This window comes from Musca autumnalis, unplaced genomic scaffold, assembly GCF_047663935.1.
Source record: "Musca autumnalis isolate F117 unplaced genomic scaffold, ASM4766393v1 scaffold_1, whole genome shotgun sequence".
Lineage (NCBI taxonomy): Eukaryota > Metazoa > Arthropoda > Insecta > Diptera > Muscidae > Musca > Musca autumnalis.
Genome location: NW_027411644.1, coordinates 318,973,947 through 318,991,930, shown reverse-complemented (window position 1 = coordinate 318,991,930; position 17,984 = coordinate 318,973,947). Strand labels below are relative to the sequence as shown.

Below are 17,984 nucleotides of genomic sequence, written 5' to 3'. Positions count from 1 at the left end.
TTTGTAACAATTTTTACCAATTGTTGCTGGAAGTCGTCTGTTAACACAAAAAACCAGCAGAAGAGAGCGATTCGAGAGAGACATTTTGACAGTTCTTTCACTGAGAGCTTGCAAATTCGGGTGATTCGTGGAAATAATTTTATTAAACAGCAATTTGCATTTTATGTTATCTTTATTTTATTTCACATAAACTTACATATAAGTATATAGGATAAGGGCTATGTTTTCCTTACGTGGTTGTGTGTGTATCTTCTGTTATAAATCATAATTTCGATGGTGCCACAAAAACGCATTGTTGTTTTTTCTTGGAGATGGAATAAATTTGCAGAAATGTCAAATGTTTATTTTTTTAATTTTTGGGGTTTTCATTACATGTCTTGTTCATTAGCACACATATGCTTTAATGTATGTATATAAGTATGTAGTATATTTTTGGTAGGGCGGGGAAGTGATTGTTGGATGGACAATTAAACATTTTTTTTAATACATATAAAAATAATGTTTTTAAAGTTGTAAGAGTAATAATTAATGATCATTGTCACCTGATAGTAATAACCAACTAATCTGATGTTAATTGTAAAACAACACTACTTACTATATGCGTAAGTAGGATCGACGGAGTGGTCACAGGGAAAATCTATGTCTTTTGGTTATTACTATTTCGGGCGGCATCAACATTTCTACATATTCCTCTCTACAACCAAATGTATAATTTTGATACCGATCAATTTCTTTTCTTTGCCTTTTTTGTTTTGTAATCATAATTTTAAAATTAAGAAAAATACATAAAGATTAAGACCTTTTTAAGAGATAAAAAATAATAAAAAAAAGTAGAGAAGGAAAGACGAATAATATGACGCTTTAATATGCGTCAATATGTGAATTCTAATGTTTTACAATCTAATCATCCATGCTCTCGTTTGTTCTGTCCGGAGATGCATTGCCATTTTTCGGTGATGCTGAACGGGATCGTGATCTGGAACGAGAACGGGATCGGGATCTGGATCTAGATTTGTTGTCACGAGAAGCAGAACGGTCGCTGAAATAATAAAATTATGGGAAAATAGGAAAAATATTTCAAAATTAGCAAAACGTAAAGTATTTTTTTATAAGTGCAGATTTGAGAAAATAAAATAGGGCAGACATTTTGAAATTGAAGCGTTTCAACAGTGATCAGATCTCAACCAAATTTTAAGCAATGAATGAGCATAAATTCTGGGGGTTACTCTGAGCGAAAATTCCCCGTGAGGAGAGAGTGAGAACACTCAAGGCCAATTTACGTTCGTAATAACCCCCTCTACTAATCGAAAAGTATTGACAACAGTTGTTGTTTGGTTGGCAGGCTACATCTTCAAAAATAAAATGTCTCATATATTATGATCAATATCTACTAAGGAAGGAAGCATTAAGAAGAACCAAAGAAACAAATGTTAAATTGATAAAATGTTAAAGCCAGTAATTTTAAAGGTTCACCAGTACCATCACACGTAATATCCACAGGCTTGTCGTATGTTAATTTCATTTTATTTCACGTAAAATCGACTATAAAATCAACAAGTGGGAGTGAATTTGAAGAGCAACGCGGTAGGTAGATACATTAATGGATGCTATGTTTAAAATTAACAATATTTTATTAATACAAGTCATAATTGAAATAATATCACTTTGTGATGGCACCAACAGATAATGTAGGAAATCATTTCGCTTCGTCTCTTACTTGTTTTAGGAAGAAACAAATTTTTAAGACCTGCTTCGTTTTTTGTATGAGATTATAGTTATTTTTCAGATAAATCCAAAACAAAAGTCAAAGAATTTAATGCAAAATAAGTACAAAATACATAGAAAAAGAATAGATAAAACAAAGGGGAGGGGGAATATTTTTTTTTAAGAAACAACATTATATAAGGGGGAACGGGGATTTGTTGTATTGAAATTGTAAAGAAGAACGTACTCAACAAATATCATTGAGACACACACAGTCAGAGACGACATCAACCGACGACATCGCACATGGAAATGACAAACATCCGCCGTAGTTAAATTTTGTGCATCATGACAAGATAGAATTGTATATTATTATTATTCAATCAATCGTTTGGATATAACACCAATTAAATCATGTGTATGTGTAGTGGTAGCGAAACAGAAAATAAAACAAAAACAGAAAATATTGATTTAATAAAAACATGAATACGAATTGATGGACGTCAAACATCAACTTACCGTGAACGAGAATCTCTGCGAGATTTAGAACGGGAGCGTGAACGTGATTCACGTTTTGAAACTGAACGGGAACGAGAACGCGAGTCATCACGTTTAACAGAACGTGAACGGGAGCGGGAACGAGGAGATTTGGATTTTGATTTGGACAGTTCACGAGATTTGCTGTAACAATGATAATAAGAATTTGGAATAAATCAGTATACAAATTGTTTACAAATATGTTTGTAATACATCAATTGATGGCAAAATGTTAGTTTTTACTTACTTTGAACGCGAGCGTGAACGTGATTTAACTGGAGATTTGGACTTGGAACGAGCGCCACGTGATTTAGAGCGGCTTCGTGACTTTGATCGAGAACGCGAGGAACGACGAGAGCGGGAGCGCGAACGTCTGCGAGAACGTGATCGAGAGCGTGAGCTGGACGAACCAGATTGACCTCGTCCACCACGCCCGCGACCGCTGCGACGATCTTCAACCAGACGTATGCGGCGACCGTTCAAATCAGTATCGTCCAATTTCTCGATCGCAGTCTTCATGTCAGACAACGAAGCGAACTCAACCACACTGCAAAGTAGAAAAATATGTATAAATATTTACAATTACAAATAGATTTAATTTTAAAATAATTACCCTTCATTGCGTCTTTGCTTATGAGCATCAGCATATGTAACTTCTCCAGCTTGACGCATATAATCTTTTAGATCCTTTATCCAAAAATAGAATATTTAATAAAAACAAACGCCATAGAAAAAGAAAATAAAAATAATAGAAATACATTAGATTTTCATATTACCGAATAGCATAAGAGCAACACATTACGAATTGAATAGAACATCAGCAATTTACAGTAGCAAGTGAAGAGCCTATAGTAATCCCTGTCTTGAGTATCTTGGCTGAAGCGCGAGAGGGGGGAAGAGAGAAGAAGGAAGCATCAACTACTAGGACCAGTGGGCGGGCAGATTCTTTCATCCTTGTCGTCCGAAATCCTGTTATCCGAATATCAACGACTGGTACAAGTGCTTGTGATGTCATTCCACCAAAACAGCCAATATGTAAATATGCTGGTGTCTATTCAATTGCTCGTGTCTGAGCTCTTCTCTTTCAATTCATCAATAACAATATTATAAATTTGAGAAAACAGAAAATCAACTTTTTTTCTTGAATTGTTGAAAGTAGTTCTTACTTAGTACATTTCTTGTTTTACTTGTAACGTTTTTGTGTTCGGACCAAATCAACAACCAGAGATTACGTCGTCGTCGACCAACTGACCAAGTTTACACACACAGGCACGTGCTGAACACGATGTTTAGTGTTATAGTTGTGGGTGGAATGTTGTATGTCAAACGAAATTTCTCAAAATGCTGTAAATCTGGTCAAGTTGTAGAGAGACGTTCACACATTTTGCACTTCAGTAATAATGCACATAATAATCATGTTAGATTGGGGGATTTGTGGGGGCACACACATCATCATCACCATCCTCATAGATCGTCTTTAGAAAAGGGGGTCGCGGCAATCGAGCGTCGCTCATCGTGTATATTGTTTTCCACAATATTCTACTAAACGAAAAAAACCGTACACATAAAGAAAAGTAGCTGCTCAGCGTTTAAACCAAAAACATGGGATGCAAGCCAGAGAGGAGGAGTCAGCTGCCACACTTTTCATCAAGTAATCAAAACATCCTAGAGATATCATTGAATTGTATGTAAATGACATCTGGGCTGTCTCAATATGGGACGGGCGGGAAACGACGTACTAGTTAGACCTTCATAGCCAATAGTCTGCATATATGCCAGAGGCACCACACTACCCTCATCATTCGATCTTTGAAAATGTTTTTTGATTTCTGTCTGAATCTAGGGATGTATGTGTACTGGGCCAAAACCATTTAAGCAACATAACGATCGCCAGGATTTACTGAAAAAGAGAAAAATTGTCAGCATGCCTTTTTGAAACAAAAAGACATGTTTAATTTTGTGTGTTGTAAATAGGTAACAGGCGCAGGCAGCATCATATCCAGGAGCCCTGAAATGTCCGCTGGTATAGCCAATCGACAAGTCTCAACAAACGTGGATGATTAAAGGTGTCATCTATCATCAATCAAGTACTGTGGTAACAACTTCTTCGTTGTTATTATTCAAATATCATAATCACGGTATAATAAGGAACCACTTAGTTTTATGTGTGACTCAAATGTTTGGCCTTCCGTTTGTAGATTTCATCATTCATCAATCAGGAAGAAGTGTGAAAGCTTTTTTATAGAATCAACCAACCAAAGAGACGAGCTTGGAATACGCCGATACTGGTCTATTTATAATCGTTATCTGTGTTTTCTTCGGACATCATATTTCCCTCAATGTTTCCAAAGTCATCATTCGAAAACCCCATTCGATTGGAACCCAGGTGGTTCGCCTCAAATCCAAATGTAATTATTTTAGTGTATCATGGATTCTAAACACCCATTGGGACGAACATCAGGCACACGTCTCATAATGGCTTCATTTTAAGATCTTAAATGGCCAACGAATACATGATATACAGACACAAAGTTTTAAAGTTCTAAAATTAAATGTTTATATGGCAAAAATATTAATATTTTAATCGTGTATTCATTTTTAATTTAAAATACCTAAAAATTTCGGTAGCTCATCAATTTGCTTTCAATCTCTCAAAGCAGACACACACAAACGTATAAAATAGTCAAAAAATCCATCATAATGACAATCGCTATGTTTCACTAAAGCAGAAAGTAAACAAGTGTATCTTAAATAAAACGGTATAACTGGTATTCTTCTTTGCTTCCATGCCACAAACGTTGTTCAAAAATGATGGAATTTCCCTTTTTATAGATAGTGCGCACTGGACACAACATAGAATAGTGTAATTCAGTCTTGGGATGGATCGCAACCAGTGGTCGGTCGTCTTCATCCAGTTTTGAATGTTTATTGATTTTAATTTGCCTCGTCATATAGCCTAGAAACACTTGGAAGAGTACGAGCCACTTCTTGGAAATCAAAGAATCCATTTTGATAGAAACGTTTGCCTTCCAGTCCTTAAGTTCTTTATGCATAGCAGCAAAGTTGATTACGGTAAGCCTGACATAAATTCGCGGTGCACAGGACCTGGCTAGCCCCTCAATGTTGTGTGTGAGAAGTAGGTGGACCCAATTACACAATAAACACACACACACAAATACGTCAAAGCGGAATGGTAATAGAGAGAGCAAACTTGTTCACGAGCCGGTAAGTTATTGGCATCTTTTCAAGTGCACCATCCTCTTCATCCTCCCGCCGTTTGGCATTGTGATTATCGTCTAATATCTTAAGTTATAGTCCCACACTCTCATACTGGGTGACCACCTTAGGACGCGAGCTGTAGTATTTGAGGTTTGATGATGTACCCATGATTTGTGGCGCAATTTTAATATTTTTGGTCGTTTACATTATACGAAATAGAAATAATAATGAAGGGGTAAATGATAACAGTAAGTCAGTTTTTTCGGTTTTTGCTATATATATGTACATATATGTATATAAAAGTATATACCAAAATAAAATTATAAAAACTAGTGGGTAAGAGGGATCAGACAATTTGGAAACATGGAATTTGAAAAAAGGTGGTGTGGATACGAGGTGGAAGGGAAATGTTAAAAGCATGCATAGTATGCCATTTTTATGTGATTCTAAGAAATATTAAAGAACGAACTTATTGTTGCAAAAAATACAGAAATTAGTTCGTTGTTTCTTATATATAAGTTTGAGTTTTCACTTGTTTTTGAATATTATGTTTAAAACATTTTTGGTATAGGGAATAGGTATATATTTAGTATTAACTACAATAAAAAATATATGTTGAAACATTCGAATACATACCTGCCAGCTAACACGGCTGGACAAATTCTCAACAATTAGTCTATATTCGGTGCGCAATGGAGGTCCATAACGGGAATTGGATCTGTTGTTATTCTTGTTTCTAAAAAAATATTTTTAGAAATTGATTATTAACACGTTAACTTTAGTAATTGTAAAGTAGAGCAAACTAAAAATTGATATTATAATCAATGTATAAACAGAATGTGTGCATTAGCTACGCACATATTTTTTGAGAAAATCTAATATCATTAAAATAATATCAATGCATTTTTCTTTAAATTACTTTAATATACACACGTTTTTGTGTTTGAAAAACTACCCCTAAAATAGTGTGACGTGTGTTTGTGTCAGTAGAAACATATACTTACTTGTCATTGTAGCGACCACCACCACGGCGGCCACTGTCATAGCGATCATATCTGTCTCTGTGACCTCCACCTCCCCGAGCTGTACCACGAGCTGGTTCGACCACAACTCTGAAGGAATAAATACGTTTTTTATTTTATAAATTTAAGAGGAAAAATAAATGTTACCTTTCGCCCAATAATTCTTTCCCGTTTAATTCATAAACCGCATCGTCAGCATCGCGATAATCTTCAAATTCCTAAAAGAAAACACAAACACATGTACATATTAACAAAATGCACACTTTTATTTCATTTGAAAAAACTTACCACAAAACCATAGCCATTTTTAATTAAAATGTCTCTTGTTCTTCCATATCCCTTGAAAAAACGCTCCAAATCGCGTTCTCTAACACCATAGGGCAACCCTCCGACATAAACGCGTGATCCCACCATCTTTTTTATAAAGTATATTTATTACTTCTTAGCGTGTGTACTTCCAATTCTTCCTGAAATCAATAAAGTGACGTCCTTTATATAATTATTTTATTGCCAGAAAATTAGCTATTCGTTATCGCAAAAGTGAATATTAAAAAAATACAGTTCTGCGCAAAACACATTTTTTCTATAGAAATTGCAATATGGCGTCACCGGGTAGAGAATTTGTCTACCAAAAATGTTTGACTTGATTTTAATCGGTGTTATAAAAACTTTTTTAGTTCAAATGCTCACCTTATTCGCTAAATAAATTTAGCTTTTAATAAAATTGTGTTTTTTGAAAACAATTTCTACAAAATTCTATATTTCTTCACTCTTTATTCCAGCACTACAATGATAATTCACGACGCTACCAACGGAAGTAATGAACGAACACACAATGCCTTCACGAGTAAAGAGAACTGAGCCACACGTACTGAAATACCAACGGCGTTGTTGAAAACAACGTCGTTACTGCAGCGGCACTGTGTAAACACAAAATAAAAGGTGTGTTCCCAGCAAACAATTTTAGAAGTTGTGCATGTGGAGTTATGATTTCACAACATCCTTCGATGCAGTCCACACGGAGTTATGAAAAGTGCTCTCCGTTAGATGCAATTTATAAGAAGTTGCTTTAGAGATCCCTACAAAAAAACAAAAACAGTTGGTTGATCCCTACCCGTCGCTGCCGACATAATTTCTTCAAAAGACAAACAAGTGTGTGTATATTTCGAAGAACTTGTTATAAAATAAAAAATACAAACTAATGGTCTGTTCCTTTACTTTTAAAAATGGTAATAGTGGAAAAAAATGGTAAAAGTGGTAAACTGCTATCATATAAATTGTATGCTATTAAAAGTAAGGGAACACTTTACAGGTTAAAAATGGTAAGAAATGGTAACCTCAGGCACGTAAAGGAACAGAGCATAAAGTTGCGAACAATTTTGTGGTAATTTACGAGACGGAAATTTTTAATGGAGTGGAGTTGGAGTCGAAAGCTGAACTAGTGATGGGAAGGCAACATAAAAAACCTTTAGGATGACGAAGAAAAATCAGTTGCGCTTGGATTAAATGGAGAAGGGAGGAAGTACACTCATTTGTGATTGAATTTAATGGAAACTTTTTTAATTTGTGTTTATATAATAAAGTTCTTTGTATTTTTGTTTGACACAAATAATAAATGCATTTTATTTATTCTGGGATATTTCGCAATATCATGCATTTTTACTGCACCTTTATGTATCGAACGGAGTGAATTTTCCATAACTCTGTTGGACTACATCGAAAGATGTTGTGAAATCATAACTTCAATTGCACAACTTCCATTTTTTTGCTGGGAAACCAAAATAAACTAAAAAACAACCCAATATAAACAAAAAAAAGAGCAAACACTTTTTCAATAATCAAATTTTTTTATTAAATTTAAAAGTTATAGTATGTTTATATGTAATCAGATTTAACAAACCCACTGGGTTTCATATGTCAATTCCTTTGCGGATACGTCAAATAAATCCTCATTAAGAAGGTTAACCCTGCAAAAGGCTATAATATAAACATGGCCTTATTTTATACTTTTTCCTCGTTTCATGCTTGTTTTGTTGTTAATCGTTTGCTTGAGGAAATAAAATGAAACAAACCGAATAAAAAATACAGCAACGAATAACAAGAACAGACAACACAACAAACACAGAAAACCATGAACATGGATTTCACTACTTCATACCCCTCGCCAATAAACTTGACGTCGCCATGTCGAAATTTTGCTAGTCTGACCATCGACTTATGGGAGCAATTTTCAACTTTTACTAATTTTGCCGGTTTTACCACTTTCAAAAGTAAAGGAACAGATCATAGATTAACACATGGTTTAATAAGAAAGGTTAGCCAAAGCTTCATGTCAATTTAAATTTTTTCATTCGAGTATTCCTAAAACTTCAAAACAATATACACAAACTGTGTATGGGTGTGTGGTGTTTGAATAATATGTCAAACAATTTTAAAAACAATCGAATTCAATGTTTTTAAAATTATTTTTGGAACATTTGTATGGAAATAATTCTTCAGGTTATCATTGAAACAAACTTTTTATCATATCCACAACTTGATTATGCGGAGAAACATTGGTCCTTCATTCATTTTACGCGATTTTTGTAAAGTCGATGGTCAGACTAGCAAGGTTTCTTGAAACCAATTTCGTTAAAGTTTCTTTTCAAGTTTCGTTAGTGTCCACACACGTTAACGTGAAATTTAAGATTTTTTCGTGTCCCTTTATTTTACTCTTCGCATTTGTTGTGTTTCTCATACCAAAAAAACAAAGCAAACATATATAAATAAACTAAACAACAACACAAAATAATTAACATTAATAACTAAATTAATAGTAATAGCTAAATCTTGTCTATTTCATTAATAAAATGTTTTTGTTAAATCTTTTTATGCTTGTTTCGTTGTTAACGTTGGCTTGAGAAAATCACAATGAAAGAAAATGGAAGAAAAAATCTTGCAACGAACAACAAGAAGAGGCAACACAACAAACACAGAAAACCATGTACATGGGTTTCACTACTTCATACCCCTCGCCTATAAACTTGACGTCGCCATGTTGAAATCGTGCTAGTCTGACCATCGACAAAATGCTCAAAATTGGTGTTGTAAACAAACCCACTTGTTGCTTAATTTTGAAGTTTTAAGAATTCCGAAAAAACAAGGGTTCTATAGACTTTTTCATTTAAATCTACCTCTTTACATATACCATGGATTAACACATTATAGCTTTGTTCCTTTACTTTTTTAATGGTAAGAGTGGTAAAAGAGAAAAGTGTCAAAATTGCTCTCTCATGAACATTTTTACCAGAAAAGTAAAGGAACGGAAAAATGGTAGATCTGGTAGCAATAGGTCTGTACGATAACCCAAAAGTTTGTACAAATTTGTACAAACTTTTACAAAATGCTGTTCGATAACAAACTTGTAAAGTAAAAGAGAGCGAATTTGGAGACAATAGTGACAGAATTTTGGAGAGCTTTGGAAAGTTTTGTTTACAAGTTTTTGCAAGGACAATTTTTGTTGTAAGAACTTGCAAGTTTGATCAGCTGATTTAAATTCGAATGTTTTGTGGCGGACTTCTTGGCAAAAACATAAACGTTTGGTTATTAAAATAAATAGAAATAAAAAAGGGAAATATTATTAAATAAATTATGGAAAACAATAATTTAAATAAAATAACTTATTTTGTAGTTTGTGGTGACTACTTTTTTATTTTATTATTTATTAATTTAATCTTTTCCGCCAATTTCTTCTTCAAATCATGCAAGTTTTTGCAAATTGCTGTTCGATAACAATCTGCAAATTTTTAGCTTCGAGAGAGTAAAACTGGTGGAGAGACGTTACTGAGAACTTGCTGAGCACTTGTAAGTACTTTTCACTTGCGAATTTATCGTACAGACCTAATGTCAAAAAGAAACATAAAAACTCAATTTTCGTCTTTTATTTCACAGTTTTTAATTTAGTTTTGTCGGCGTTCGACTTTTTCTTCTGTTTTTCGTCCTTTTTTTTCTTGATTCTGAAATAACTGCCAAACAAAAGTCTCTCAATTTCTTAAAAATTGCTGCCAGTTTTACCAAATTTTGGGGTTAAGGAACACTTTGCAGGTTAAAAATGGTAACCTCAGGTAAGTAAAGGAACATAGCCTATATGATTTCATTTTACGAAATCCTAGAAATAAATGAAGTTTATTTACATTTGCTTTTTGCGTCATTTGCCTACATATACCCACGCAAGCAATAAAGGTCAGAACAGAATCAATCGTCGCTTGCTTTGCTTGCTTCCCAAAAGCCAAATTATAAAGGAATGCCAGAGCCTCCTAAAGGAGAACGCAGGCGGATTTACAAAGAGGCTCTGGTATTCCTTTATAATTTGACATTTGGGGAAGCAAGCAACGATTGATTCTGTGCTGGCCTTTAAGTTGAGAACACAGTCAGCTCTTATGGGTGTTTTACACGATATGTAATTGTACATATGTGTTGTCATTTTGCGTATATATTTTGTATATAAAAAGTGACAACTCATATGTAAAAAACATATAGTGTAAATTACCCATTAGTTTGATTGTCCTGCTTATGCTAAGTTTACATTTACGAAATCCACTCGATTTCAACTGTCAATTCCATAGCTCAAACGTCAAATGAAATCTAATCTGGATTTCATTTGACGTTTAACCTATGGATTTGACAGTTGAAATCGATTGGATTTCGTAAATGTAAACTAAGCATTATGATTTCACAACATCTTTGAATGCAGTCCACACGGAGTTATGAAAAATGCACTCCGTTCGATACATTTTAGAAGCACTCGCTTAAAGATCCCTGCAGGCACAAACCAATTTGTTGATCCCTACAAAAGACGTAGCATTCTTTTTTTCCAAATATGATTATAAATAAGTTTTGGAGTGGAGTTGGACAATATGCATAAAAACCCTTTGGATGATGAAGCAAAATCAATAGCGATGGCAAAAAATGCAGAGCAGAAGAAGTAAACTCGGTCACGATTAAATTTAACGGAGAATTTGTATAATTTGTGTTTATGTAAAAAATTTCTTAAAATTATTGTTTTAAACAAATAATAAATACATTTTATTTATTCTGGGATATTTTGCAATGTCGTGCATTTTTATAGCATCTTTAGACTGCATTTAAATGCAATCCAAAACACTGCATCAAATGTGGTGATTTGGCTCGAAAATGGACTGCATCCCAGCAGTGTGTTGTGTTAGCAAAAATGGAGTGCATCCTAGCTGCGCACTCTCTTGTAAAATGCATAAGTGAGTTCATAGGAAAAGATGTACTCCAACGGCAAATGTACTGTACACTTGTACTGTTTAAACTGCATCCACGGATGCAAACTTTTTGCTGGGATATTACGGTTATATGTAAACGCATTTTACATCTGTCCGTAAGTGAAAGTTTCACTTCACATTGGCTGAGGGTATACATCTGTCGGCAAAGTCCGTGTGGACTGCATCGAAGGATGTTGTGAAATCATAACTCCAAATGCACAACTTCCAAATTTTTTTGTTAGGCTAGATTTCAACTGTCTATTCCATTGCTTAAACGTAAAATGAAATCCAATGGATTTAAGATGAGTTTTAATTTGACGTATACGCAAAGTTCCGGTCCACACTAGAGTGAATTTTATTATAAAATATCATGAAATTAGGCGTTCATTGATCGAATTCCCCATCAATCAGCAATCTCATGAGTTTACTCTACAATGGAACTCTATCTAGAAACGCATAATTTCATTCGATTTTTTCAATGAAATAACTTTAGTGTGGAACTCGATCTAGAAAACGCCTAATTTGATGAACTTTTTTGGCATAAGACGAGCTGGCCAACTATGCTCGGATCGAAATGAAATTTTTATCACAGGTAGATCTCGTCACCCTGATCGCAAATATATATAACATTTATTGCGGAAGTCCATACTTCCCGAGATATGGGCCTTTGAAGTTCCAAAAGTTCCTTTGTTAAAGGCCAGCTGATAAGAGAAAAATTTTAAATTTGAAAAAAAGTTGTTCCCGTGCCCTAGATTTGCACCTGTCCATAGGAGAAAGTTTTAAATCCCCGGCCGAAGGCAGGCTACCTAAAAAAATACAATTCAAAAAAAAAAAAAAAAAATTGAGCATAGTGCGTCAACTCAACTTGTTCCGTAAAGGAACAGACCGAATGTAACTGCAGTTTAAATCGCTTTGCATGCTGGCTTCAGAGCATGGCACAATTACCCAGGTAGTGGCATCGTAAAATTTTGAATATGTTATGTCAAAACTTTCTTTATGTTGTTGGGGAAATTACAACAAAAATAATTGTTTTATAAAGGGATTTGACTTTTCATATTCGATCAGCTGGTGTGATACCACTACCTGGTAGTTCTGCCATGCTTCAGAGCATTGAATTTTCCGCCGTTAACTAAGAACGGCGTTGTAATTTGTAACGCCGTCAGAACAATTATCATCCAAACACTGAATTATCCGTCGTTAACTAAGAACGACGTTAAAACTTTTAACGCCGTCATAGCAATTATCATCCGACACTGTGCAAATGAAGAAAATGCTGTCGGGTTAATAAACGAAATTGGAGAAAGCCTTTTTCATTACGTTGCAGGACGCGCCCGGGAAACGTGTGTTTTATATTCGTATTAGTTTCGGTTAGTTAAGTTAGTTAAGTGCTGCCTGCCGAAATTAAAATTAGGAGATTTAATTTCCACCAGAAAATAAAGTTTAAATAAAAACGCGATCTTTGTTTTAAGTAATTCTTCTATTCTAAAAACAAGATGTCTGACAACAACCAAGAAAATGGAAACTACAACGATGATGAGGTAAGGAAAATTAAGCCATATTGAATCTGTCCCTTGGTTTTCTGAAATTTGCTTTCTTAAAACTAATTTTTGTTGTATCTTATCTTTATTTTATTAAAATAAAATGTAATATATTGCAAAAATGTGTGTATGTATACCATGCGTCTTTGAAATAAAATCAAAATGGCTACCGCATGAAATGTGGCTGTACTTTCTAAAAATTAGGTTGTTTGTTTACCCACATTTAGTAAAAAGGCATTCATATTTAACTACATACACATATTTTTATTCTTTTCAGTAAAATGGACAGTTATTCGACCCGTATTTTAGTTTTTTTGAGTATGTATTAACTTTTACATTTTCCTTCTACTTGCAGCCCATCTCAGAGCCAGAGCAACTTCGCAAATTGTTCATTGGCGGCCTTGATTACCGTACCACAGATGAAGGTTTGAAAGCCCATTTCGAAAAATGGGGTAACATTGTAGATGTTGTTGTAATGAAGGATCCCAAAACCAAGCGTTCCCGCGGTTTTGGTTTCATTACTTACTCCCATTCTTATATGATTGATAATGCCCAAAATGCTCGCCCTCATAAGATCGATGGCCGTACCGTTGAACCCAAGCGTGCTGTTCCACGTCAAGATATTGACAATCCCAATGCCGGTGCCACAGTCAAGAAATTGTTTGTTGGTGGTTTGCGTGAAGATCATGACGAAGAATGCTTGCGTGAATATTTCAAAAGTTATGGCAATATTTTGGGTATAAATATTGTATCCGATAAGGAGACTGGCAAAAAACGCGGCTTCGCTTTTGTCGAATTTGACGACTATGATCCCGTGGACAAGATTATTTTGCAAAAGTCTCACACTATTAAGAACAAAAATCTGGATGTGAAGAAAGCCATAGCCAAACAAGATATGGATCGCCAAGGCGGCGGCGGTGGTGGTGGCGGTGGTGGCCAGGGTGGCCGTGGAGGTCCTCAGGGCGGTCGTGGTGGACGTAACAATGATCGCGGTGGTAATCAAGGTGGATGGGGAGGCAGTCGCCAAAATGGTGGCAACTGGGGTGGAAATAACTTCGGCAACAGCGGCAACTTTGGAGGTGGTCAAGGTGGCGGTCCCGGTGGTTGGAATAGTCAACCTGCTCCTTGGAATAATCAAGGCAATAATTGGAATGGTAACGACGGTGGATTTGGTGGTCCACCAGCCAATGCCAGTGGCGGCGGCTGGGGTGGTAATGGCGGTGGTGGTAACTTTGGAAATGATTACCAACAAAGTTATGGTGGTGGTCCACAACGTAATAACTTCGGTAATAACAGACCGGCGCCATATGGCTTTAATAAGGGTAAGTTTGATTTTGTTTTTTTATTGAATATTGACAACAGTAGTAATCTTTTTGTTTTATCTTTAGGTGGCAACCAAGGTGCTGCAGCTACTGGTGGTGGTGGTTTTGGCGGCAACAACTATAATAGCGGTGGTGGTCCCGGTGGAGGCAATATGGGTGGTGGCGGTGGAAATAGAAGATACTAAGTTAAGGGTAAGTACTATATGGTGGTTGGTAATTAGGGAGAAAACGGGGTGGATATTGTTTTTGCTTTAATGGGATGAAAAGTGAATAGCAAAGGACTGTTAAAAATGGAATAGTCGATAGAAAGTACATATATCAAATAATTGAAAAGAGAACTAGAAAATGAAATTAAGATTAGGGTGGCCTATGCACAAGGCCAACACACGCAAAACAAAGACCCACAATGAACGTTTATATAGCTTTGTATCTACAACGTGGTCTAGTGGTAAGCACGTCCGCCTTGCACTCAGAAGGACTCCGGTTCCTGGCCAGACCATCAAGCTTTTCGGCGGTGGTAAATTCCCTCAGCGTAATGAAATGTTGGCTTACATTTCCAGAGTATTTTAGCCATGAAAAACTTCTGTACAAGTGGTGTCGGAAGACTTAGCAATTAATTAATAATTAAAAAATTATTTACACATTTTGAAGTACAGGTAGCAAAGAGAATGCCGACAAATTCATGTCTTTAAACGAGACAGACTTTTAAAATGTTTTTTGTCCGATTTTTGGACAAATTACTCAATTTTTCCGTTAAAATCGAAATTTTGACATTGACAGTTCAAAACATTTTTTAAAACAGATTTAAAATTCTGTTTCGCTAAAGACAAGATGTCTAGGTTCTTAAAACGCCCACAAAAATGTATGAAGATCGGCGCACAAAACTAAACAATATGTTTCAACAACAAAAAATCCAAAATTAGTTCAAAATGTGCTTTTTCAGTTGAAAGAAAAATCTACTTTAAAATATTAATAGTTTGATTTAATTCTAATTTGAAGAAAGTCCCAAAAATTATTTTTATAAAAAAAATTAAAAGAAGGTATGTAATTGAGCCAATATGAATTGGCGTGCACTCATTGATATTAGAGAAGTCTCCCTTGTCCCTTCGGGAATGTTGTGGGAAAATATGTATATATGTAGCTTTGTATCATATCAAATTAATCACTGGTAAAAAAAATCTTAAAATGTCGGAGACACGATATCACGACTATTTGTTTAATATTGTTCACTGTGGCACGTACTTTCTTTACTACTTTCTTTAAAATTCCAAATTAAAATACGACGTAAGAATTGTCAAAGCCATTGGGGATATACTTAAACTAAACTTCACTTTATCGAACCTACATTCAATTGAACTAAATCTACTAGCGGAGATATGCCTGATAAGCTAAATTAACCACCAGCGAAACGATCGTACCATATTGGTTGGGTGTGTGTGGACTTCGCTAGATAGCTCAATTAATTTAATTAAATAAAACGTCCACTAAAAAGACAACAATAAATAAGAGTTTAAAATCGTTTTACATAAAATGTTCTATCTTGATCTTAGACTATTCCAATCAATAATCTTTTGCTATTTACTTAAACATACCTTTTAATTTATACTTTCTTCTAAACTTTTTAAATATATAACATTATCAGCGCTCTGTTGAACCGCATAATATTACAGGTCTCTCCAAAACGCTGAAAACTTTTTATGATTTTGTTTTTAACATTTCAAATCTAATCTGATTCATAAATATTTTTCCTCCGCAACTAGGTAAAATATAGCAAAAACAAAACTATCAAGCATAAAGAGAAAGAGGCAGGAAGGCAGGCAGGCAGGATAAAAACAAGCAAGGATTAACAAGAAGATGAAGGAAGAATTTATGAACACTAGGCTCAAACATTCATACAAGGCAGACAAACTGACAGGCAGGCAGGCAGGCATATCGAAATTATAACAGATACTAAGTAAGCCTATAATGATCTGAAAAGTTGTAATCATCTCCATTGAGATGTTACTTATTACCAAAATATACAAAATAGTTGTATGTTCAGCCTGTATAGTTATGACATTGTTGGAGTTGAGAAAAAGAAAACAAATACCCCCTTACGCATATTATTTATTCTTCCCTCACCCTGAGATATGTGATGGTGGTGTCTGAACGTCGCATCTTGTTCCTTTTATTAAACACCCTGCTTTTTTTAGGCTAGTAAGCATCGTCTCTTTACACAACAATAATAAGAATTATTTATAACAGAAAATAATTGAAGACGCTCCTCCTCGTATATATATGCATTAACTTGTGTGACAACTAAGATTTAAAGAATTTACTGTTGTGCCCCCATACACCACCACAAGTACATCTATATATTATTCGTAGTTTAGTTATAGTAGTACATATGTATAATTTTATATTTAAACTTCAGAAGAACAACAACAATAACAACTAGCACTCATTTTGCAAAGAAACCCCAAACGATTTCTCTACATTTGAGAAATCCTAGGAAGAAGAAAACTATTTTAACAAAATGATGATACAGGAACAAGTAAGGCAGCATTTATGTCAAACATTGATACAAAAATACCCAACATTTTAATCTTAACATTTGTTTTTTTTTATATATCCAAAAACGTTTTCACTATTAGTTCATCTAGTTTCACAAGTATTTCTTTTATTTTACATAAAATGGTATTAGTCTGTTGTCGAATTGATTTTTAAATATAAATGAAAATTAAATCCCAAAACTATTTCTAGATTTAAGGATTTTCAATATGCTTAAAGGAGAAAACAAAGGTAGTAAAACATGGCAAAACTTGACAGTCTGAAAGAACACATTTTGTGCAAAATTTAATAATTACTACATAGACTAGAAGATACTTATGTGTGTACCCAGGATAATGGTACATGTTTTGTTTGTCCTTAATGGCCAGTGAAGTAATAATGTGAGACTTTTTTTTAATGATAAACTTGATGGACTGATGAAGGTATCTTGTGTATATCTTAGAAAATGTCAAAGAATTCTGTAACTACAAGGAGAAGGAGTTTCTTTTATAGAATATAAGTATATATAGTTAAATAAGGAGAAGTAAAATAAAAAATACAAAAACCACAATCACAAAAAATAAAATAAACAATAATGTAGGTTTATTTTTTTGTGCTGTACATTGTTAGTACATTTCTAGGCTTATGTCTGTAGCTGTGAGGTAAAAAAAGTGTAAGTTATTTTTGTAAAAGTATAATTGAGAACAAATGAATAATATTGAGAACCTATTTTTAAAGAAAGAAGCGAGGAACAATGAGCGTAAACAAGCAAAACGATTCCCATACCAAACACGCAAAGCCACAAACTTTTCAGCTTCTCTGAATCGTTTCATTCTCACAACCAAA

The 17,984-nt window shown here is 34.5% G+C and overlaps 2 protein-coding genes and 1 long non-coding RNA gene across 12 annotated transcripts; 2 read left to right on the top strand and 1 right to left on the bottom strand.

Moving 5' to 3' along the window:
* Positions 1-153: 153 nt before the first annotated feature.
* Positions 154-7,412, bottom strand: B52 (serine and arginine rich splicing factor B52). Of its 10 annotated transcripts, XR_012409247.1 has the most exons (12): positions 7,173-7,412; positions 6,771-6,949; positions 6,630-6,700; positions 6,465-6,572; positions 6,097-6,196; positions 4,854-5,596; positions 3,408-4,783; positions 2,855-2,928; positions 2,489-2,788; positions 2,224-2,385; positions 1,718-1,747; positions 154-1,039 (listed from the first exon to the last, which is right to left on the bottom strand). XR_012409247.1 is itself a non-coding variant. In XM_073962417.1 (10 exons), exons 2-9 carry the CDS (start codon positions 6,894-6,896, stop codon positions 1,741-1,743), a joined length of 948 nt encoding a protein of 315 aa, XP_073818518.1. In that variant the 5' UTR covers positions 6,897-6,949; positions 7,173-7,355; the 3' UTR covers positions 154-1,039; positions 1,718-1,740. The 10 variants fall into 10 exon arrangements, 6 of the variants coding, with proteins under 6 accessions (XP_073818518.1, XP_073818519.1, XP_073818513.1 ...); XR_012409245.1 differs by lacking the exon at positions 1,718-1,747; XR_012409246.1 differs by lacking the exon at positions 1,718-1,747 and having other exon boundaries at positions 6,771-6,971; positions 7,173-7,331.
* A 141-nt stretch (positions 7,413-7,553) lies between these two features.
* LOC141390018 (uncharacterized) lies at positions 7,554-7,842 on the top strand. Its single transcript, XR_012409249.1, has 3 exons — positions 7,554-7,634; positions 7,719-7,739; positions 7,795-7,842. It is a non-coding gene; the product is annotated as an uncharacterized lncRNA (long non-coding RNA).
* Positions 7,843-12,933: 5,091 nt separating this feature from the next.
* LOC141390015 (heterogeneous nuclear ribonucleoprotein 87F-like) lies at positions 12,934-17,728 on the top strand. The gene is made up of 4 exons (XM_073962410.1): positions 12,934-13,287; positions 13,643-14,609; positions 14,676-14,801; positions 16,370-17,728. Exons 1-3 carry the CDS (start codon positions 13,243-13,245, stop codon positions 14,792-14,794), a joined length of 1,131 nt encoding a protein of 376 aa, XP_073818511.1. The 5' UTR covers positions 12,934-13,242; the 3' UTR covers positions 14,795-14,801; positions 16,370-17,728.
* The last annotated feature ends 256 nt before the right edge of the window (positions 17,729-17,984 follow it).

What these genes read in the sequence shown, in the direction of transcription:
- B52 (XM_073962412.1), bottom strand. Translation starts at nt 6,896, where the DNA reads ATGGTGGGATCACGCGTTTATGTCGGAGGGTTGCCCTATGGTGTTAGA. An exon ending in GGTGGTCGCTACAATGACAA is followed by an intron (nt 6,197 to 6,464) that starts GTAAGTATATGT and finishes ATATTTTTTTAG; the next exon opens with AAACAAGAATAACAACAGAT. An exon ending in CGTTCACGCTCGCGTTCAAA is followed by an intron (nt 2,386 to 2,488) that starts GTAAGTAAAAAC and finishes TCATTGTTACAG; the next exon opens with CAAATCTCGTGAACTGTCCA.
- LOC141390015 (XM_073962410.1), top strand. Translation starts at nt 13,243, where the DNA reads ATGTCTGACAACAACCAAGAAAATGGAAACTACAACGATGATGAG. An exon ending in GAAACTACAACGATGATGAG is followed by an intron (nt 13,288 to 13,642) that starts GTAAGGAAAATT and finishes TTCTACTTGCAG; the next exon opens with CCCATCTCAGAGCCAGAGCA. An exon ending in GCCATATGGCTTTAATAAGG is followed by an intron (nt 14,610 to 14,675) that starts GTAAGTTTGATT and finishes TTTTATCTTTAG; the next exon opens with GTGGCAACCAAGGTGCTGCA.